Here is a 22,601-nt window from a genome sequence, read left to right on the forward strand (position 1 = left end):
ACTGGTCCATCCACTGTAACAAATGTCAGAGAAGAGGGGCCCAATATAAGACTGTCTACTTTCTCTGTAAACATAAAACTGCTCTAGAAAAAACTGTGAGACACAAAAGAAGTATTTTTGCCATTTAATTGAGTTCAGTTCAATGAAGGCAAAAAAACAGACATCAAACCATATCTAGTATATTCTAAGGTGTTCAAAGTCAGGACAGAGCTTCCTCAGGTGGGTGGGTGTGGGTGTGTGGTGGGGGTGGGCAGTGATGGAGGCAATGCAGGAGAGCCGTGGGCTGGTGGAGGAGGTCACCACGCTGGGGGCCACACGATGGCTAACTGTGGCTCTTTGTGGACCTGTAATTATTTATAATCTGTGCACTTTCTGTATTATGTCTTATACTTCAACACAATCTTAAGTTTTGAAGAATTTCTGAATGTGGGAAGATACTCAATACATTAAGTGAAACAAAGACAACACTGTTTTATGTAGAGTGTTTTATTCCCACACGGTGAGATACATTTATAGAAATGAGGAGGGAATATATTAAAAAGTTAATAAGAGCTATCTCTCTCAGATAGGGTTACATTTTATTTTCTTTTTCCTAAGCTTTTTTTTCCTGTTTTTGAAGTTTCCCACAATTGATGTGTTATTGCTTTTATGACTCTGAAAACCAATGAAAGCTATAAAAAGAATACAAAAAAAGTGGACCCAAAAAACAGTTATCAGTTGATTACTGATCCACACAAATCACCTTGCTCACTGGATCACAAAATGAAGTATCAACCATTTTCAGCTGCAGATTTATTTTTCCTCCAATTCGAAAACCTATTTTCCATTAGCACTCAAGTCTTAAATAGTTGTTTCCTCATTTAAGTAGGAGATGGATGGTGAAATTTTTGCATTTCAACAGGCATCTTACTTAAAACCAAAAACCTATTTGAAAACTAAAAATTACTGCAAGAAATTTGTTACGTATAAATAAATACAGCAAGTTTGAGTTAGCTGATAATTAAATCTAAATCACTGTGGGTAATGAGGAGACAGGTCTTACATTTCTGCATACTCTTTAACCCCAGCAAAAATGCAAATTAGGAAGTTATGATCCAGGCAACAAGGATTCACATGCTGAATGGTTAAGCGAGTTACAAAGATACTTATGAAAATATTTACAGGACAGGGGAAAAAAGGAGTAAATGGAAAAGTTACAACAAAAGAGGTAAATAAACTTTAGTGCATCCATGCAGAGAAACATTTTGTAGCAGTATAGAATGGCTATCCTGAAGGAATACGGAAAAACAACCTACAGGTTCGGACAAACAAGAACCGGAGGGACACACCTTAACTTCAGGACAGTGGTTACCGAGGGTGAGTAGACACCAACTGTATGGACAGCAGTGTATTCTAACATCTGGTAAAACCAACTCGTCAGTATACAGGTATCAGATTATTCCCTCAATATGTTGCATAACTATTTTTATAGAGGCCTTCTCTCACCCGAGTGTGTATATGCTTACAAGACTATCAGTTAAAAAGTGAAGTTAACAGTTTCTTTGGATGAACTGATTTTACAATTTATTCCTCCTATTTGCTATTCTGCAGTGCTTTTTACTTTCTACAATCAACATATATAACTTATACCAAGAAAAATGCTCCTCCTAAAAAGAAACTGACAAGTGCTGACAGACATGGAAAAAATAAAACCACCATGCTTTTACCAGCAATGGCAAAGAATAGTTCTTTTTGCATCAGAGTCCTGTAGGAAGAAGTGGACACAAACCCACACCCTGAACAGGACAGGCTGCAGGGGCTGGTGGCGAGATGGGGATGGAGGGAGCAGGTGGGCGTGCGGGGGGTGGGGGAGTAGGAAGTGCAAGTGCTTTGCTCCAGGACAGCTCAGAGGAGCCCCACCCCGTCGCAAGTTCAGACAAGTGGGTCCCGTCTGAATATGCTTTCCTATCACATTATTGTAAAATCTCGCTATGGTTCTATCTTTGAGCTATCACTTTGGAAAACGAGCTCACTCAAGTTCCATCTGGGGAAGCACCGCACTTTTAAATAGTCCTGGTGGCCTGCTCTCCCAAACCCACACTTACCAGATATCGTCACTAAGACGTTCAAGCCTTCCAGGACGTCCATCTGCTGAAATCGCCTTCTGTTGATCAGAGGATACACCTTCCCTTGGCCACTTCTGTCCAGCAGCATCAGGCCACTCTCGGTACCCACCAACAAGTTCACTCCTATGTCAAGGACACAGAAAGACCACAATTTTACACTGTGCGTGGCAGATGGCCTTGTATGGAGCAAACAGCGCCACCTCTCAGGATAAGAGTGGTTTCCTCAAGTCACCCACAGAGATGCTTAGGATGTGCGCATTCAGTCACTCATTCATGTCTGACTCTTTGGGACCCCATGGACTAATAGTCCGCCGGGCTCCTCTGTCCATGAAATTCTCTAGGCAATAATACTGGAGTGGGTTGCCATTTTTTTCTCCAAAGCTAAGGATGGTCAGAGATTAAAGTACCCAAACTGCAACAAATCACCATGGAGGGGAGAGGATAGAATATTCATTTACACATTAATATAAAAAGGATCTAAGGGGGCAATGAGCTTGCCTCATTCCTGATCCTCCAGCTTCTGGGTTTTCCTCAGTAGCCCCAGAACATCCAAGCCCACCATCTCCTGGGTACCACAGACTCTCCATCTTATCTATCCTATCAGATAACCAGACAGACAAACCTTTGTCCAATGTCATGATCCCCGCCTGCTTCCTTCAACATCTGTCTTTGCACGGGAGATCTTCTAGAACGAGCCATACACAGCCCCCTTAGTCCCTAACAGTTTGTGATCAACCGGCATCTATCACTCAGCTTCAGGTTTCTTAAAGACCACCCTCCATCATCTTTAAGAAACAAACAGCTGCATTTGGTCCTCGGTTCCTCTTTTCTTAGGAGCAGTACGTATCAGGCACACCCCAGCTCCTTCTCTCCAGCAGTGTCTCGTCTCCCGCCTCGTTTCCCCACACCTGCTCTGGCTTCCCCTGGTGGCTCAGGGTTAAAGAATCTGTCTACAACGCGGGAGCCGCAGGAGACATGGGTTTGATCCCTGGGTTCGGAAGATCCCCTAGAGAAGGAAATGGCAACCCACTCCAGTGTTCTTGCCTGGGAAATCCCATGGACAAAGGGGCCTGGGGGGCTACAGTCCATGGGGTCACAAACAGTCGGACATGACTGAGCGACTAACACTTTCACCAGGTGTGCGTAAAACAGATGGCTGGTGAGAAGCTGCTGGGTAGCACAGGGAGCTCAAACCTGGCGCTCTGTGATGACCTAGAGAGGCAGGGTTGGGTGGGAGTAGTGGGGTATTGGGGGTGGGGGCGAGGGAGGTTCAAGAGAGAGGGGACATATGAATAATTATGACTGATTCATGCTGTTGTATGGCAGAAAGCAACACAATATTATAAAGCAATTTTCCTCCAATTAAAGAATAAATTTTAAAGAAAGGTCCATATCAAAAACAACAAAAACAAAACCCCCCAAAACTTCACTTAGATGTCGCCTTAAGTCACAAAGAGTCAGTAAACACTGTTAAACTGAAACATTTAAAGAAAAGCAATTTGACAAATTTCTTCATTCTCCCTATAAATATGGGCCAAATCAAATGCCTTTCTCATCTTTTTCCTCCTTTTTTATACGAAGTGATGGAGATGAGTCACTCTGTCCAGTACATGATGGCTGAAACAAGGGCAGGTCTGTGTGCGCGCAGGATTCCATGGGACAGTGTGCGCAAGGGATGTCAAGAGTCTTCCACCTCACCCACGAACAACGCTCCCCAAGCCCCCCAGACATCCCAAAGCTGTTCTTCTCCCAATGCCCGGTCCACCCTTGACAATAAGAACAGAAGAGCTGGAGGGGCCCAGACACCTACCCCACAAGGCAGCACACAGGATCTCGGAGTTAAACCTCTTCTTGTACTTGCGGATCTCTGGGGTGTCGCTCTGGGGCCGAGTGTTGGTGGGATTGACATTGACCACTGAGCCCTTCCGTGTAGGGTCTTGCCTCATGGCCTCGGGTCTCATCCCATCACAGGAAAACCCCACTGAAACATATGACACCGGAATTACTTCTGTCTCCGTGGGGGCTGGTCCTGTTCCCTTCCCCACTATGCGTCCAGGAAAGATTCATGTGGCGACCCACTCTTTGCCGAGGAAGAGAAACTCATAAGAAATGGACGTGAAAAACGGAGACTGACTATGGTGCTCATTGCAAAAGACAGTGCCAGTGGGGTGTGCATCTGGTCTGAGGTCTGAGCCTGCCGACCACCACTACGCGTGCCCACCACACCAAACAGAGTGAGAAGTACCCTGCCGGCGGCTGCTTGCTTGCCGCTGTGTTACTTACCCACAGAAGTCACTGTTGTCCCGCTAGATGGAGAAATCTGTAGTAATCTGGGGTCTATAAAAGGTGTAAAGGAGGAGGAGGATTTGTGTTTCTGGAGTGTGTTACTAGCGGACTGAGTCTGCAATGTAAATTTCAGTCGTATTAATACAATGACAGTAAAAGAACAAACACAAAATACTTCAACCCACTGCTTCACTGCTCTACTTCCCAATACAGACGACTGATCCCCCTACTTCTTCCCCCACCAAATGCTCTGCAGGCACCTCTGTGTGTGAACCCCGCAACCCCCAATACAGGCTATTTAACCAGGAGCCAAACAGAGCGACCTCTCTTTCCAGAAACATTGTTCTGGTAAGATAGAACATGCAAGCTACCAGCAACATCTATATTTCACGAGCTCCTCGGGTTTTTAATAAACAAACATAACGAAAACTACTAAAGGAAGTCTGAAATGTCTTGATCTCAATTCATCAGTTTTTCAGTTTGTTCTCCTACCCCCCAAAAGTCCAATGAATGTATGTTGGAATACCGGCAAATCTTAAGTCTTATATCACTGATTTTAAAGTGAGCCTCTTGCCAGAAACTACAGAAGCTTCGGCCACCATCGTTTTAGGTGTATCATCAACTCCGTATCAAATAGCGGGGCTCATTAGTGAAAGGTGCAAAGGCATATTCTTTTGCTCTTTTAGGAATAGGAGTGTTTTGGTTAATAATGTAGCTTAAGACAAAAAAAAAAAAGAAAAACACAAAGAAAGTGAAACAAATTGTTAAGTGGAAATGTAATGACAATTAAAAACAAACAGAAATATAAACTTGCCAGTTTAGTGAGTTAAGGGTTATTGTACATACTGTACATTAGAGCAAAATGGAGCCAAGTTTAAACATAAGAAGGAATGTAATTGTAGGTGGGATATATAAGTGGAGGGAAAGACATGTCTGACCACTGCTTTTGTCCTGTAACCGTTTCACTCCCCTGGGCAGCTGAAATGACAAGTCTTGCAGCCAACCCCCTCAAGCCCCTCCTCAGCTCCCTGCTTCCCACCTGGCACACCTGTCTCCTGGCGGGCTTGGCCCCGAGCACTTCCCCTATCCCCGGGTCTACAGCTGGGGCCCGTCCACCCAGTGGCAATCAGTCTGATGCTGAGCCTGCCTTAGAAGCCACTGATTTCCCCTGGCTCCTCAAAGGGAGAGGATTATTCTAATAAGAGAACGAAAATAGGAGCAGGTGGGCAGGCCGGCAGCTCAATGCTTACATTGACAAGATCGGCTGAAGCCACACGCTACTGTGATATTCAACAAAGGCATTTAAGCCGAACCTCCCACGAAGACGGTCAGTTGTGTGACTAAGGATGGGGGCCCATGGTGAGCTGTCACTGCACTTGGGGCCATGACTGTCTCCCCAAGAGAGAGGATCACCCAACCAGCACCCAGACTGACACCACAGCCATGCCTTCCAACAAGCACACAGGATTTCCCATTCAAAAAGCTGAAATTAAAAGCACGCTCAGTTCTCTGCCCTTCATGTTTAACATCTTAAGTTTCTAGGTTTCCCCCCAAAAGCATCTGGCTTCTTAAACTATGAGGGATTATAAATTTCAAGGAGAGAAATCCTTTCAACAAGGTTGGCAAAAATAAATAAGAGTAACCAACCAATAATACCTCTCCAAAGAAAAAAAAAATCCAGCCCTTTCCTGTACAAAGCTACACATTTGTCCTGATAAGGCCAAATCTGCTCAACCAAGTGTTTCTGTGTTTTATTTACTGGATAAAAAGAATGAAAAGGGCAGATTCCACAAAAGACTACCAGAATTTCATGCCAAATACATAAAGGATCTGAAAACACAACAATCGTTTTATTTAGACTTTTTTTGAAAAATGAACTGAATCAGAAAAGCCATGCAACTACTTATCTAGGGAAAAGGAAACAGTGAACTGGCAAGTCTGGAGGGCAATCGCTCTAGGGTTAAGGGGTCTGTATACAGACCTGAAACATGTTACTGGGGGTGGGGGTGGGGGTGGGAGAGAAGGGGAGGTGGCAGAAGAAGGTGGGCGGGGAGGGCAGGTGAGGGCAGGGCGTGGGAAGGTCTCTGCAGACTAGCTCCTAAGCGGTGCTGGTCTAACCCTGGGAGAGCAGCCAGCTGCGGTGTGAGACATACCTCATTAGTAGTGAGCTTGTCCTGGGGTGTCTGTGGGGACATGGTGGGTGTCGGCTGGCTGGAGGATGGGGAAGAGGAGGTGGAGGAAGTGGAGGAGGAATGGCTTTGCTGTAAGAGATCTGGCAAGAGGTGAATGCGACCCGCAAAGCCATTGCTCTCATGATGGCTGGCGCGCTTTTGGTCAACTGCACTCTGCAGAGAAAAAGGCACACTGGTCTCGCCCAGCACCGCTGACATTGCCGAAGACCCTACTGACCCTGCCTGCCACGGTGCTGCGCGGCTCCGCAAGCTCTGCCGGGTCATCCGGGCAAGACTGGAGGGCACCAGCTGGGCCTGCTCACCCCTCCTCGCCAGGTGCCTCGGCTGAGCCAGCGGAAGCCACGGCAGAACCCAAGGCACGCTGGTTTATCTGCCACGGGAGCCGCTATCACCAAAACTACTGGCTTTGTCTCCTCTCTTTTTAAATCTCTCTAAAGCCCTAGAAAGCGCACGGTCACTTCTCTGAACCCTCATCTTTCCTGGGCCACTTCCCGCCTTCCATCCAAATGTAGTGCCAGAGCATGGAACACACTCAGGGAGAGGCCTGCAGTTCTAGACAGGGGCCTGCTCTGCTGACACGAGAAGAGCATCACTTTCCTTCCCTCTAAGCTACGCAATGAACAGGCGGTTGTAAAACTCGGCAGCCCAAAAGGAGCACACACATCTCGGGGGGCACACGTTAAATATTCCATGGAGGAGGAGACTAACACCCGAGCACAGAGCAGAGGCCGCCCCCCTAACCCCTTTGGCTCCAGGAGCCTCTTGGCTCCCAGCGGCTCCTGCCTGCCTCGGCCGCTCCCGCCTCAGCCCCACGGCCTCTTGGAGCCGAGAGCTCCGTGCACACCTCCCGGCTGCCCTGCTTCAGACACAGGCCGCGGGGCTCGCGTGGGGCTGGGAGGGGGGCTGCCACACAGCATGCAAGGAGGGCAGGACGGGGGGGACGCTGCCGGCTGCCCCAGGGGCGTGCGGCACACGCCTGCCTCCCACGGCCCGGCCCCGCTGCCCTCCGGGCCTGGTGAGCGTGAGAACAGATGACAATGGAGAAACAGCATGAGTGAGTGGATGAGCACGTGGGTTAATGACCACAGGAGCAGTGCGGCCTCTAACCGCGCGGAGCATGGGTACCTGGCGGACGATCAGCGTGCCCTCTTTGGACGGGGTCAGGGCTGGTTCACTCTCCACGTCGTCATGGACAACCATGGTTTTCACGGACTCTGTTTCACCGTTGCTCAAGTTCAGAGATGATCTGTTGAGACACAATCCAGGCGTGAAGGGCCGTGACCCACAAGCCGAAAATACACTATTTACATTTTTACCTTCTCAGGGACCTAAGGCTACAAGTATAAAGTTTCCCCAAGGAAAATGAACTGAAATTTCCCGAGTGTCACAGACTCAAACTAGAGAGAGAAAGTGAGAGACACGGAGTCCTGGAGAGAGGCCCTGACACACACACACACACCAGCCCAAAGAAGGGGCAGCCAGGCTCATGCCACCAGCGAAACGTTCCATTTCACAGGACCAGAGGACAGTTTTACAAACTGTGTCCCAGCTGGAAAGAAGGCCCAGCGCGGCACACTCATGAGTGCACGCTCATCGGTGTCTGACTCTCTGCAACCCCAGGGACTGTAGCCCGCCAGGCCCCTCTGTCCATGGGATCCTCCGGGCAAGAACACTGGAGTGGGTTGCCATTTCCTTCTCCAGGGATCTTTCCGACCCAGGGATCGAAGCCACATTTCCTGCACTGGCAGGCGGGCCGTTTACCACTGAGCCACCTGGGAAGCCCGCGGGGACACTCATCCTCCCTAACACTCAGCGGGACTGACGCGGCTCTGGTGTCCTCCGGGCCAGACGTGGGCTCCTCGGCCCCTTCCTGCTCCACGTCGTCGTCCTCCTCGTCCGTCGTCCCCGACTCCTCGCTGGAGGAGGAGTAGTCCGTCACCTTGTGTGGCGGCCGCACGTCCTCCACGGCCCGGAGCTCTTTGGCCAGCAACGTCAGGTCCTGCGCGGGGCAGAGAGAGAGTCAGGGCGGCGGGAGAGGCCCGCCGCGACCAGCGCCTCGCCCTGACCATCCGCCCCGCGGAGTCCACTGGTACCACGAGGTGGAGCTCTTAACGCTTTTGATAGGGAAGACCAAGAAAAGTCAAAAAGCTGGAGGAAACAGGAAAGAGTTTTTTAGAAGTCAAAGATGCTGTACCCAGTTGAAACCTGACGGTCATAAAAAACAATCATCTGTTTATGATGAGCTGAGAATACTTTTCTAACTATCAAATTCTATTTTTCTGTTTCAAATTCTACATTATATATATATATATCTTACCAAAATAAAACATTCCAAAAAAAAAAAAAATGTATGCTGCATTCTGGCATGACTACACCAATTGCTTCTTCCTCTCTGCTAGACAGAAAATTCTAAATCAACAAATGTGTGCAAGATAGATCCTGGTTGTTATCAAGATATTTGGCCCTATGGCAAAGTCTTCTTTTAAGGAGATGTTCCAAAAAGCAGCAAGATTCTAGTTAAAGAGGGGTGATTTAAACTATTTATTTAGGGAGGTTTTTTAACTCCAACTTTTATTTTGAAAAATGTCCAACTTGCAGAAAAGTGAAAGATGGTGAAGTGAGTACAGTGTATGCCTCACGTCTGGCTTCACAGACCGTCAACCACTTGCCACATTCATGGACAAAGTTCCCGACGTGTTAGGTGAGAAAGTGCCCAGCGTGTGTGGCTGGCAGGCTTCCCCACCACCGACAGGACCGTGCGTGCAGGAGGGAAAGCTGCCTGGTTACTCACAAGTGCATCAACCTCCTTTACTCTTCTGTATGAAGGTTTTTTTAGAGTCAGTCAATTATCAATTATCCAAATACAACTTTCGAGCTTGATTGTTATCTCTATCCTACACCTTCATAATGGAAGCTTGAAATATGTACCTGTCCACTTAAAATTCTTCCAGTTAAGAACCCGCTTCCCTCCTTTGCACCTGAGCCTCTGAGACAAGCAAGCAAGGACTGGCCTGGCCTCCTGCTTGCAACTTTGAGTACAGCTGCAGTTTTTTGTTACAGTGATTTTTTTTCTTAAGCTGTATTTAATAATAAATAATAAGCACATAAGGCGAATTTGGGGTGTTAAGAAAGATGAAGCAGAAGGTTAGGGTTTTTTAGTTTGAGAAAAGAGCAAGCTGAAGAAGGAAGAGGCGTGCAGGTGGAGCACAGGCTGAGCTATTTAGACGGGGCTTACCACTTCGCCCTGCAGCCGGCGGAGGTCCATTGAGCCAGAGAAGCCATCGGGAGAAGGGGTGCACAGCAGGGAGCAGAGAGGAGAGAAGGGGAGGGGCACAGAAATCAGTGCAAGCAAAAGACAAAACCCCGGAAGGCTCAGACCCCCAGTGTGCCCAGTGACAGGGCAGCCGCCGCGTCAAGGACCAAAGAGCCAGAACAGCCCCACGGGCCAAGGGCAGGATTTAAACCCCGGGGAAGCTGAAGAAGGTGAGGGAAAAACATCTCTTCTTAAAGCCAGTGTTTTAGATGCCCACTCACCAAGAACATGTAAAGGCTGATGCCAAGCAAAGAGATAGGCTTTTCTTTTGTATCGTTTTAAATGACTGGGAGGGCAGAGGGCCGCAGAGCACAAGTGTGTCTGAGGTTTACAGCTTTCCTCATAACCCCTCAAATCTGCAAGGCCCCGCAGGGAGGCCTGCAGGCTTCGCAATGACATGGCTTTAAAAGAAAGCTCTCGCTCAAGCTTGAAATGAGTAAAATGGATTTTGTGTGATTCTTACAGCAGGCTTGAGAGGTCTAAACACTTCCTTTTTATCTTCAGGCTTTTTTGCTGCATTTTCAAGGCGCTGAGATGGCGAGCCTTCAGATTTGGATGATGCTGTGAGGTTCGGAGATGAGAAAGACAGAGACACGTGAACATCCGAGTGTGGCCCACGAGGCTGCCCAGCCCACCAGGATCACCTCCTGTTGGTCCTGCCTGCGTGTCAGCCATGCTCACGGCAAGGGCTCCCTCCACACACAGGTCTGAACCCCGGGTTTCTGACCCTTCCTGAGAACCCTTGACTGTCACACTGCAATAATATATGTTCACAACTTGTTACATTACATCAGTGATACAGTAGAGGGAATTTCCGCTAATCTATTATTAAGAGTAGATGAGGATAACCAATATCGATGACAACATTGATGGAATTTATGCTGAGAAGAGTGGGTTCAAAGCTCAGTTTGGACGTTTAGCTAAACACCTTGGATGAGTCAGGGAAACTCACTAAAGTACAGTTATTTGAACGTATACAATGGAGACACAACATATATCCATCTCCTGGGGGTTGCTATAAGGATTAAGTGAGAAGGTGTTCGTTCAACAAGTGTAAACTCGCAAAACTTAACTCTTTACTGATAAAATTATGATGACTATTTGTGTCACTAGCAAACCTACACTGAAACACTGTATAGTAATATGCAGCTGTGGAAAAACTCCAGGTCTTTTCCATGACTGACAAGGATTTCCAAAACACAGTCAACTCTTAAACAATATGGGGTGGAATTCTGAAGGTCCACTTGTGCGTGGAGTTTTTTCAACAAGTCAATAATTCAGTACTGCGGGACCCCCAGATGGTTGGATCCGTGGGGTGTAACTACAGATGCACAGGAACCATGGGGATGGAGGGCTGACTATGGAAGAGGATTTTCAGCTGCTGGGTGGGGGGTGGGGAGATGTCCCTAAACCCTGGGTGGTCAAGGGTCACCCCATGTGGTGAGCGTGGCAAGGGAGAAGAAAGGAAAGGCAGCCTACATCTCACTCTGAAGCGCTCCCCGGAGCCACTCTGAGACCCCGGGTGGGAGCCGGGCTGGGACCCTGAGTTGCTGGACCCCGAGGAGCTGCCACTGCCTGGCCTGGGCGCCAGCTTCTCCACTCTCTCCCAGAGCAGCCTCGGCTCGATGCTACTGTTGGAGAAGAAGACGAGAGAACCACTCAAGCTCTGTCCCGAGACGCAGTGTCAGACCATAAACACGAGCACCGTGTCATCACAGCAGTAATAAGAACATCAGCCCACAAACGGACGTAACATGAAATTCACAAGTGTTAGTCACTGGTTTTACCTCAGCTGAACACACCGAAAACGTCAAAGCCATTCATTCTACCGTTGTTCAGTTGTTAAGTCACATCTGACTCTTTTTGTGACCCCCTGGATTGCAGCCTGCCAGGCTCCTCTGCCCCAGAGATTTCCCAGGCAAAAATACTGGAGTGGGTTGCCATTATCTCCTCCAGGGGATCTTTGCGACCCGGGGATCAAACCCCTATCTCCTCCACTGGCAGGCTGATTCTTCATCACTTAGCCACCAGGAAAGCCCATCCAACCATTAGTGGACCCCGAATCCTCTTTGGGTGTGAAGAGGAAATGCTATTGTTCTGTCTAGAAGTGTCACTATTTTTGTCTCAGCTACAAACTCAGTTTCTTATTATGAAAAATTCCACCCATGTGATTACCCACAAAATCATGCTGTTTCTAGTACCCGCTGCTGTCAAGAACTGACGGTCCTTTTCCCGTGATCTGGGCTGGAGATGTGACAGCACGTGGGCTGGGGCACATCCCTGCCGCAGACACACCACGGCACCGGTTCTCTAGGTGAAGAACTAACACGTGGACTCGGGCACAGGAGGACCCTGCAGCCCACCCTGACCGCTGACAGCTGAGAAAGTTCTCCATGAAGCTCCTGGGCTTCATGTCACCCATTCCACTGCCTCGGGTTATCCCATGACACCAAGTCTGGAGGCTCAGTGATGATCAGGGTACCAAACCCTTCACACGACCTCTTGTGAGTTCCTGAGCTGGAGAACACGGTCGCCACCAACTATATGAGGTTATGCAGACCTTCAAAGGTGACCAGTGCAGCTCAGGAAATTAAGTTTTAATTTTATGTAATCTTAATAAACTTCAAATTTAAGTAGCCTCATGTGGCAAAGGTAATCCTCTCCAGTGTTCTTGCCTGGGAAAATCCCATGGACAGAGGAGCTTGGCGGGCTACAGGCCATGGAGTTAAAACGAGTTGGACACGACTGAGTGACTAAACTACTGCCAACACCCACGTGGCTAACAGCTACTCTACAGAACAGCTCTAGAACCTGAAAACATTTTGTGGTTAATCCACAAGTTTACCACCAACTCAAAGTCGACCACTGTCTTTCTCTCGTGGCCTGTGTGTAATTTCTATGCCACTCCCAGGGCCCCCCAACATCCTTTGGATCACAAACCCTCTTGGGTCACAGTGTCCTGGGAAACCCCCTTCCCTGGGGTTTTCCCACTTAAAACTCCCAGAGGCAGGGATTCTTCATCTTAAAACTGCCACAATACATGGTCAGATTTCATCTCTTTCCCCCATGGATCAATTTGACATTATTCACGTGAATGGATTTTTTGGCATTTTCTTTATAAAAGGATCACCTCTTTGCCCCAGAACTTCCATGTTTGAGAGCACAAAAAACGTTATGCAAGGCTCAAGAGGGAGGGGATGTCTGTATACTTAAAGCTGATTCACATTTTTGTATGGCAGAAACCAACACAACATTGTAAAACAATCATCCTCCAATTAAAAATAAATTAAAAAAAAAAGACTGCAGGACACCGTGCGGCAGACCTGTCCTAAGCTTTGCTCGTCACTTACCTGGTGGAGTTTCTCTGACCAGCTTGGTTATTCTGCTGCCCACTGCCCTGCAGGGGGGAATCCCGGCGGGACAGGACGGGGGACCGTGACGTTGTTCTCACAGGGACCTTTGGGTACCAAATACAGCGATTAAACTACTGAAAACGTGAGAAGAACAAAGCCTTTCCTACCAACCACCTCTAAGGTCATTCTAGTTTGCCACCCTTCTATCACACACCTACCCCCGCCCGCTGATGCTCCCTGTCTTCCCGTGACACAACAGAAAGGGAAAACGTGGTCAGAGGCACCAGGCCCCCCTTCCTATGCTCCCGTCACACGTGAATGATGCTGGCGCTGAAGCGTGGTGGCAGGGGACATACAAAAGCATTTTGCTGAGATAATGTGAGAATCAGGGAAATAAGCTCAAAGAAACCAAACAATGGCTTACAAATGGATGGGCAAGAAACAAAGGATGTTGGAAGCAAGAAAATACTCAGAGGAAGCAAGTTCCGAGTGGAGGGAAAAAAAAATTAAAATGTGACTTTTTGTTGAATTTCAACATTAATGACCAAACCCAAAATTTTAGAAACGTTAAAATTGAAAGGAAGGAAAAAAAAAAAATCCCTCAATTAAAAAAAAAAAAAAAGTCTGTTTTGGGAAACATTTATGTTCGTTTTTTCCCTTATGAGATCTTTTCTGAAAATTTTGATATTACTTAGCAGTGCATAGTCATTTATAGCTTCTGTATAAACTTGACAAGACAGCTGGTAAAATCTATTTTGATCCTGTCTGTTCTAGATGCATACTCTTTGTAGATGTACTCTTATTAAATTATTTTGGTATCGTATGTTTCAGCACAGAGTTAGAGACACAAGTGAAGAGCTAACTGGCTGAGGGCTGAATGTGACGGCCTCACTATGGAATTTTCTCCCCACTGCGAGAAGTTCTGCCATTTCATCACCCATTAATTCTGGCGACGTCACCACACCCTTCACTGAAATCAGTAATTAAAAAATAAATAGATAAATAAGGAAAAGGAAAAAGCAGCACACGTCTGTCTTTCTGCTTCTTACCCTTGGAGGCACCTCGTCACTGTCTGATCTAGACCAAGCCTTCTGGGCTGGGTCGGGCACCTCCGCCTTAGAGTCAGAACTCTGACTGAGCACCTCACTGCGGGAAGGTGGGCAGGGGTCCTGAGAGCGAAGATGGTGGTGTGCAAATTTGGGAGGAGAAGGGTCACTGAAGGAATGGGATCTCGAGACAGGGGAAACATTGTTCTTGAGAGATGCCAGGTGGGACCACTGTACCTTCCGAGAAAACAAAACACAACACATTCAATGCGTTCTGCAGAAAACGCTTTTCTGGTAAATATCAATTCCAGAGAGAGCGCCGGGGTGGTGGGGGACCCACACGGGGCAGCTTGGGACTAGGTCAGCCAAGCGGACGACAGCTACGCTTTGCGGGGGGAGGGTCGCGCGCAGGGTGGTCTGGGCAGCACAGAATGCAGAAAAGCACAAATGTACATTTATACGGAAAACTCTTAGTACCCAGACAAACGTTACAGAGAGCAGTAAGTGTGAAGATCAAAAAATTTAAAAAGCGTTCTTGTCTGATGGACAACGTGCGGCATGCATTTCTGCGTCAAAGCAGCTGGACAGGCAGAGTGGGGAGACCACAGGATGGGCATCGCCACACGTGCACACCTGGCTGCCCGTCCTCCCAAGTCACAACAGTCACACATTTACTGTGCAAAGACCACGTGTTCCGATAGGCTGTAGAGTTGAACTTAAAAACAGCCAGCTTGTCAAATACACCAACCATGTTCCTTCTTTTGCATCCCACAACTTAAAACACTCCAATCCCCTGAGAACTTTACATGTCTTTGTACTAGTCAGAAAAAAAAAAAAAAAGAGGACTTCAATTTCTTTAGAAATGATCAGCAGTGGAATTCCCTACGTGGACTACTGAGGGGGTATTCCGTCTACTTGACACTGGAAGATATAAAACAGTGCCTTGGCAACTGAAACCATCTGGTCACTTTTAAACTGGAAAAGCCATTTCTGAAACAATCTGTATTTTCTTAAGACTACACTTTTTGTTTTAAAATAATGGTCCAGTATTAAAATTTGCATAATTCTAGCTATTACATCATCATATTTGATGAGAACTGGAAATATTCAATCAGGATTGATTCAACGCTGCCAGGTTTAAGATCCAGAAATAGTTTCAAGTTCGTAATTTCTAGATGAGAGTCACGCAAGTTCCGTTATTAGTATAATCCCAGACTTCCAAAATATTTGATTTTCAGGGGGAAAGCATGTAACTAAAAGCATTATCTGCAAGTGTAGTAAAAAATAGGTTTTAAAATGAAGTCCTACATGAAAAAAGGTTTTTCCCAAATCATGTTTTCATAAGTGCAGGTTTTTGGCTAAAAGCCACTTCAGACAGAAAAGGGAAAATAGAGCCTATTTCCAGGCACTATGTTAATTAGTCATCAGTATAAAAAGTAGTCTACATAATGCAGGAATTCCTTTTCTCTACACTAGCAGTGGCCACATAAGGAGTTTCCATTTAGGGGACGTCTAACCTTCAGCAAACCTATTCTCCCCATCCTCCTTTCCCCCGTCATCCATCCTGCTTTCCTCTACATCCTTTCTGTTTCCACTCCTCACTTTCTGGAGCTGCCCGCTGGCTTCTGGGTCAGTCTTCCTGGGAATCAGGACACTGCTCGTCTCATCAACACCACCCTCCCAACAGTGACCCCACTGAGCTTCACCCCAGGTCTTCTTTTCACTGTAAAACTGCTCCAAATCAAGGGTATTTACTGTAAAGTACGCTCCAGTCCTCATCTGGGTTGGTCTGAACACCACCACGACCGCTACTGTCCCCAGCCCAGGCAAACAGCAGTGGACAGGTAAACGCGGCCTCACGGACTCGGCGCCCAGTACCCTGGACTGCACTCTGCCGGGAGCGAGACGCCTGAAGGTCAGCTTCCTTCAGCGAAGAGTGGGGACCCGCATCCTAAGGATCTCTGAGAGCTCCGACCCGGGTCGTCTCTGCTGTCTGCTTTATCCTCCAGATGGCATGGAGGTCCCCTCCACCCAAAGCTGGGCGGGGCTGAATGCCAGGGCCCACCCAGTGACCTCTACCCTGACCTACCTCAGGGAAACCCATACCCAACCCACTTGGGTCGTAAACGTTTTTGGATGTTGAACCTTTTGAGAATCTGATAAAAGTCTCCTTCCCCTTTCCCGCTCCAAAAATATGTATGTTTATATAAACATTTTAAAAGATAAAAGAATTTCAGGGCCTCCCACTCACAGAACTCCCCAGGTTGAGATAAGGTCTCCCTTTGCATACTTACAACAGTAACTTTCTATATCCTGAATGGAAAAGTCTTTGTATTCAGTAAGGAGGCACTGCTTTACGACCATCTGAGTCAGTGAAGACGAAAAGTTAGAAAGAAGAAATCACCGAATCTAGATGTTCTTAGTAGGCACAACAACAATCGTGTGGAAGAGAACCCTGGTTTTCCCTACCCACTGAGGCCAGGTCCTCTTTAGTCTAAACTCACTCTGCTAACAGCTTCCCTTTCTGAACACACCAAACTGAGCCGTGCGAGCAGGCTGGTGGCTCGCCGAGCCTCTGTGAGCGTCTCCGTGACCCACACAGCCCACGGGCCACTCTACCTGTGGCTCGGCGGGTCTCTGCAGGGCAGGGTGCACAGACTCGGAGTCGCCACTGGAAAAAGACTCTGATCTGGAAGGCACTGGAGGTTCCAATACTCGGCCCGTCTGCTTAGACTGGGCTTCGGGGGAGCTGTGGTTAGTTTTCCTAAATCTATCTTCCACCTGCGTCAGAGAATCAGGAGACAGAACTCAGGGTTAGTAGGAGAGAAAAAAAAAAAAAAGCAGAGACACTGGAGACGGCCTGAAAGTGGAAGGACCCTAAGGAGAAGCCTTCTGTTTTCTTCAACCACGAGAAAAGAGACGGAGGCAGATAGCACAAGACAGCGATCTTAGGCAGGATCAAGACATCGTCACAAAGATCAAAATTGAGAGAGGCAGCCTTTAAGACCTCCCCCCACCAGCTGGATGCTAGGAGTGCATGTGAAGATAAGCCAAGAAAAGAAATTAATCTCTTGCGACCAACTAAACCCACTGAATATCACCAGGAATCTAGCACGTTTCATTCCACCAAAAATCAAGGCACTGCCAAGCAAGCAGGACATTTGCCTCTAGCACGTGAGGGCCTGGTTGGAAGCCCCCGACGGGCCAGCATCCATACCCTACGGGCCGCCCAGTCCATCCTGCTCATATCCTAGCAACCATCTTGCTCTGCCAACATCCCTGCCAGAGACCCTGGGAGCCCACAAGCCCCAATTCAGAAAATAAACCCTTATCACCAAAAATCCAGTGAGTCGGGCCCAGGGACACTTCATCCAAATGGCAGCTCTGGGAAAACAGCTGAGCAGGCCACCCTCCCCCCGTGACAGGGATGGAAGGATGCTGCCACACGACCTCCCATCTTCCCGTCTAGGTCAGTGTTCAGGTGACTGGGAACTGTCAAAGAGGCTCTTGGGTCCTCTCGAGACAACACCAAGCAGAGAAGGGGCCCCTCCCAGCCCCTGGCCACCCACCACTCCCTGGAGAGGGCAGAGGATGAGGGACGCCATACCTCGCGGGCCCGGTCAGCGGGCTCGTGCTGGGCCTTGGGCTCGTGCAGGCCGGCCTTGCTCCTGTCTGGCGGCGGGGGCGGCCTCCGGGGGTCGTGCTGTAGAGACAGGAGATAGGCTTGTTCTTGCTGCAGCTGCCTCTGGAGCCGCTCTGCCTGCCGGTGCTCCTCCAGCTCCCGCCAGCGGCACTCCTTGGGGGGAGAGGGGACACTCAGTCCAGGGCCCCGGGGGGCCTGCCTCGCCCCGGCTCTTCTCCCCAGGACAGCGTGCGCTGACGCTGGCTTCGTGACAAAGCCAGGATGCAGAATGGCGGGAAACCTGCGGGAAAATCTGACCGCGGGCCACTAACCACAAGGTCACCGGACAGGTAGAGAGAAACCCCTCCCCCGGAAATGCAGGTTTCAAAAGACACTTGGAAGAGTCTAGGTAAAAGTCCCTAAGGCATGTGCCTTGAACCTTCCGCTCTCAGCATCCTAGCTTGTTCACCAAATGCCACGTGTGCTGCGCAAAACCTTGTCTATCTACTGAATGAGAACAGGGAGCTCAGCAACGGGAGAGAGGGGACGAAACGCCGCCTCTGGTGCGCCCAACAGCAGTGGGAGCCCAGAGGACGTGTCCCTGAGAGGCGGCCAGAGCCACAGGGGCCCCGGGGGTCGGCAGGGCCCTGCCCAGCTCGGGGTGCCCTAGCCACGGGGCGGGGCCGCGCGGGGCGTTACCAGTAGCATGGCCTGCTCCTGGAGCAGCTGCTGCTGAAGCAGTTCCAGGTGACGCTGCTCCTCCTCCAGCTGCCGTCGGATGTACTCCTGTCGCACAGAGAGCATGCGCAATCAGCGGATCCCCGAGGGACGCGTCAAGACTCCCTGCATGCGGTGCCCACAGCTGTCTGCCCCCACCATCTGGGGGTGACTCACTTCGCCACAAATGGCTGAAAAAGCCCACTGCCAAGGATATGCCCCCTCCCAGGAACTTCGAATTGGCCTCTGAGACCTGGAGAGTCTAATAAATAATGACATGCAGGCCAATGACAACCACAAACGCATGGGTGAGTTATTCTGTTTGCACATGGCTGCTGCACACAAACGGAAGCTCTGCGAGGACCAGGCTGCTCCTCTTCAGAAGGCAAGCCCAGAGCAACCGAGGGTCTAACAAGGAGGCCAGAGTTCACGTTAATGTCTGTCTGATAATTAATTACTGTTTATAACAAGCGTGCACTGCCAACTTTTAAAACCCCAAACCAACAACTGTCTAATATTAAATAACCAAGCTTTGTTTTTTTCTTTAACACACACGGACAACGAGTACATTCCCAAAGTCCTGGCGTGGGACAGCAGACACAGGAGGCTTCTCCCAGACGAACAGCGATGGGGGTGTGTGTGTGTGTCTGTGTGTGTGTGTCTGTCTGTGTGTGTGTCTGTGTGTGTGTCTGTGTCTGTGTGTGTCTGTGTGTGTGTCTGAGGGGTAAGCGGACGTGAGTGTGGGTCTGTGGGGTAAGCAGACGTGAGTGTGTGTCTGTGTGTGTGTCTGTGGGGTAAGCGGACGTGCGTGTCTGTCTGTGGGGTAAGCGGACGTGTGTGTGTGTGTGTCTGTGGCGTACGCGGACGTGTTTATGTGTCTGTGGGGTAAGCGGACGTGTGTGTGTGTCTGTGGGGTAAGTGGACGTGTGTGTGTGTCTGTGGGGTAAGTGGACGCGTGTGTGTGTGTCTGTGGGGTAAGTGGACGTGTGTGTGTGTGTCTGTTGGGTAAGCGGACGTGTGTGTGTGTCTGTGGGGTAAGCGGACGTGTGTGTGTGTGTCTGTGGGGTAAGCGGACGTGTGTGTGTGTGTCTGTGGCATACGCGGACGTGTGTGTCTGTCTGTGGGATAAGCGGACGCGTGTGTGTCTGTGGGGTAAGCGGACGTGTGTGTGTGTGTCTGTGGCATACGCGGACATGTGTGTCTGTGGGGTAAGCGGACGTGTGTGTGTGTGTGTCTGTGGGGTAAGCGGACGTGTGTGTGTGTGTCTGTGGGGTAAGCGGACGTGTGTGCGTGTCTGTGGGGTAAGTGGACGTGTGTGTGTGTCTGTGGGGTAAGCGGACGTGTGTGTGTGTCTGTGGGGGTAAGCGGACGTGTGTGTGTGTCTGTGGGGTAAGTGGACGTGTGTGTGTGTCTGTGGGGTAAGCGGATGCGTGTGTGTGTGTGTCTGTGGGGTAAGCGAATGTGTGTGTGTGTGTGTGTCTGTCTATGGGGTAAGTGGATGCGTGTGTGTGTGTGTCTGTGGGGTAAACGAATGTGTGTGTGTCTGTGTGTATGTGTGTCTGTGTGTGTGTCTCTGTGTGTCTGTGTGTGCGTGTCTGTCTGTGTGTGTGTGTGTCTGTGTCTGAGGGGTAAGCGGACGTGAGTGTGTGTCTGTGGGGTAAACAGACGTGAGTGTGTGTCTGTGTGTGTGTCTGTGGGGTAAGCGGACGTGTGTGTGTGTCTGTGGGGTAAGCGGACGTGTGTGTGTGTGTGTGTGGGGGGTAAGCGGATGTGTGTGTCTGTGGGGTAAGCGGACGTGTGTGTCTGTCTGTGGGGTAAGCGGACGTGTATGTGTGTGTCTGTGGGGTAAGCAGACGTGTGTGTGTGTGTCTATGGGGTAAGCAGACATGTGTGTGTGTGTATGTGTGTGTCTGTGGGGTAAGCGGACACGTGTGTGTGTCTGTGGGGTAAGCGGACACGTGTGTGTGTCTGTGGTGTAAGCGGATATGTGTGTCTGTGGGGTAAGCGGACGCGTGTGTGTGTCTGTGGGGTAAGCGGACGTGTGTGCGTGTCTGTGGGGTAAGTGGACGTGTGTGTGTGTCTGTGGGGTAAGCGGACGTGTGTGTGTGTCTGTGGGGGTAAGCGGACGTGTGTGTGTGTCTGTGGGGTAAGTGGACGTGTGTGTGTGTCTGTGGGGTAAGCGGATGCGTGTGTGTGTGTGTCTGTGGGGTAAGCGAATGTGTGTGTGTGTGTGTGTCTGTCTATGGGGTAAGTGGATGCGTGTGTGTGTGTGTCTGTGGGGTAAACGAATGTGTGTGTGTCTGTGTGTATGTGTGTCTGTGTGTGTGTCTCTGTGTGTCTGTGTGTGCGTGTCTGTCTGTGTGTGTGTGTGTCTGTGTCTGAGGGGTAAGCGGACGTGAGTGTGTGTCTGTGGGGTAAACAGACGTGAGTGTGTGTCTGTGTGTGTGTCTGTGGGGTAAGCGGACGTGTGTGTGTGTCTGTGGGGTAAGCGGACGTGTGTGTGTGTGTGTGTGGGGGGTAAGCGGATGTGTGTGTCTGTGGGGTAAGCGGACGTGTGTGTCTGTCTGTGGGGTAAGCGGACGTGTATGTGTGTGTCTGTGGGGTAAGCGGACGTGTGTGTGTGTGTCTATGGGGTAAGCAGACATGTGTGTGTGTGTATGTGTGTGTCTGTGGGGTAAGCGGACACGTGTGTGTGTCTGTGGGGTAAGCGGACACGTGTGTGTGTCTGTGGTGTAAGCGGATATGTGTGTCTGTGGGGTAAGCGGACGCGTGTGTGTGTCTGTGGGGTAAGCGGACGTGTGTGTCTGTCTGTGGGGTAAGCGAATGTGTGTGTGTGTGTCTGTCTGTCTGTCTATGGGGTAAGCGGACGCGTGTGTGTGTGTGTGTGTCTGTGGGGTAAGCGGACGCGTGTGTGTGTGTCTGTGGGGTAAGCGGATGTGTGTGTGTGTCTGTCTGTCTGTCTGTGGGGTAAGCAGATGTGTGTGTGTGTCTGTGTGTGTCTATGGGGGCAGTGTGACTTCTTTTCAATGGGAAGAGAATGCTAAACCTCTATAACAAAACAAACAAAAATAACCAGGTAAACACATCCAAAATACATGATGTAAAAGGGAAAACCCCAGCTGTGGAGCTGGCTGCGTACTTGATGGGAGGGAAATCAGGAGACCTCGATCCGCCAACATTCAGACGAGTTTCCCACAAGGCCTCGGCCACCCACTCCCTCAGTCTTCTCTTTGGGGAAATGAGCATCAAGAATATTCTCTCCCAACTCTCAGGACTTTTTATGAGGCTCATATATGAAACAGACATGAAATTACTTCGAAGATCACCAAGATTTTACAAATAAAAGGCTCCCTTTCAACAGCGGAAAAGCTCACTTCTCTAGTAAAGGAGCAGAGTGAGGGGTCGGGGAGGAGATTTTATTTTGAAATTCAGATTATTCAGATTATTTCTTTGCAGTGTCTACTGCTGAGTGTACGCCCTAAAAGCAGCCATCCAGCTGGGCTGAACAGGTGGAGAGAACGCTAGAGAGCAGAAACCATGGCATAAATTTCCCTCAGAAAGTTTTTCTTTACAAAGCAAATTTAGTCCCCCAAAATTCAATCTGGGTAAAGTGTATCCACAGACCACTGGCCAAGGCCCCTGGATTCTAATCCAGGCTCCAGTCCGGGACACAGACGCTCCCCTGCACCACCGCCCCCAGGATGGCCAAGACCTGCCCTGGGGAATGTGCCCAACCGCACCCCCCGCCCCCTAATGGCTGACAGGACCCCGACTCCCGGCTCCCCACTTCTCCAGACCAAACAACTGAATCACAGCTGCAGGTTCAGCTCAGGACATCGCTGGTTTTCTGCCTCCATATCACAGGGACAGTTGGACAAGGACACATGTATACAGACACCCACGTTCACACAGAAATGACGTGTTCCTACAGCACGGCTGACACGGGGAATATTTTGGAATAAAACTG

The 22,601-nt window shown here is 49.4% G+C and overlaps 1 protein-coding gene across 34 annotated transcripts in view; it reads right to left on the reverse strand.

The window, feature by feature from the left end:
• Window positions 1-22,601, reverse strand: part of MAP4K4 (mitogen-activated protein kinase kinase kinase kinase 4) — a 151,150-nt gene that overhangs the window by 12,924 nt on the left and 115,625 nt on the right. The window contains exons 14-26 of one of the 34 annotated variants that reach the window (XM_061155878.1): window positions 18,617-18,703; window positions 17,903-17,998; window positions 16,915-17,076; window positions 14,299-14,532; window positions 13,247-13,353; window positions 11,376-11,524; window positions 10,360-10,457; window positions 8,407-8,582; window positions 7,709-7,829; window positions 6,545-6,736; window positions 4,389-4,506; window positions 3,916-4,086; window positions 2,085-2,228 (exon numbers count right to left, since the gene is read on the reverse strand). In XM_061155878.1, coding sequence (XP_061011861.1) covers window positions 2,085-2,228; window positions 3,916-4,086; window positions 4,389-4,506; window positions 6,545-6,736; window positions 7,709-7,829; window positions 8,407-8,582; window positions 10,360-10,457; window positions 11,376-11,524; window positions 13,247-13,353; window positions 14,299-14,532; window positions 16,915-17,076; window positions 17,903-17,998; window positions 18,617-18,703 — 1,855 coding nt within the window. Of the gene's footprint in view, window positions 1-2,084; window positions 2,229-3,915; window positions 4,087-4,388; window positions 4,507-6,544; window positions 6,737-7,708; window positions 7,830-8,406; window positions 8,583-10,359; window positions 10,458-11,375; window positions 11,528-13,246; window positions 13,354-14,298; window positions 14,533-16,914; window positions 17,077-17,902; window positions 18,092-18,616; window positions 18,704-22,601 lie in introns of all 34 variants that reach the window. The other 33 variants (XM_061155877.1, XM_061155876.1, XM_061155875.1 and 30 more) reach the window with 33 other exon arrangements.

The sequence above is a fragment of the Dama dama genome, chromosome 11, assembly GCF_033118175.1.
Source record: "Dama dama isolate Ldn47 chromosome 11, ASM3311817v1, whole genome shotgun sequence".
Classification (NCBI taxonomy): domain Eukaryota; kingdom Metazoa; phylum Chordata; class Mammalia; order Artiodactyla; family Cervidae; genus Dama; species Dama dama.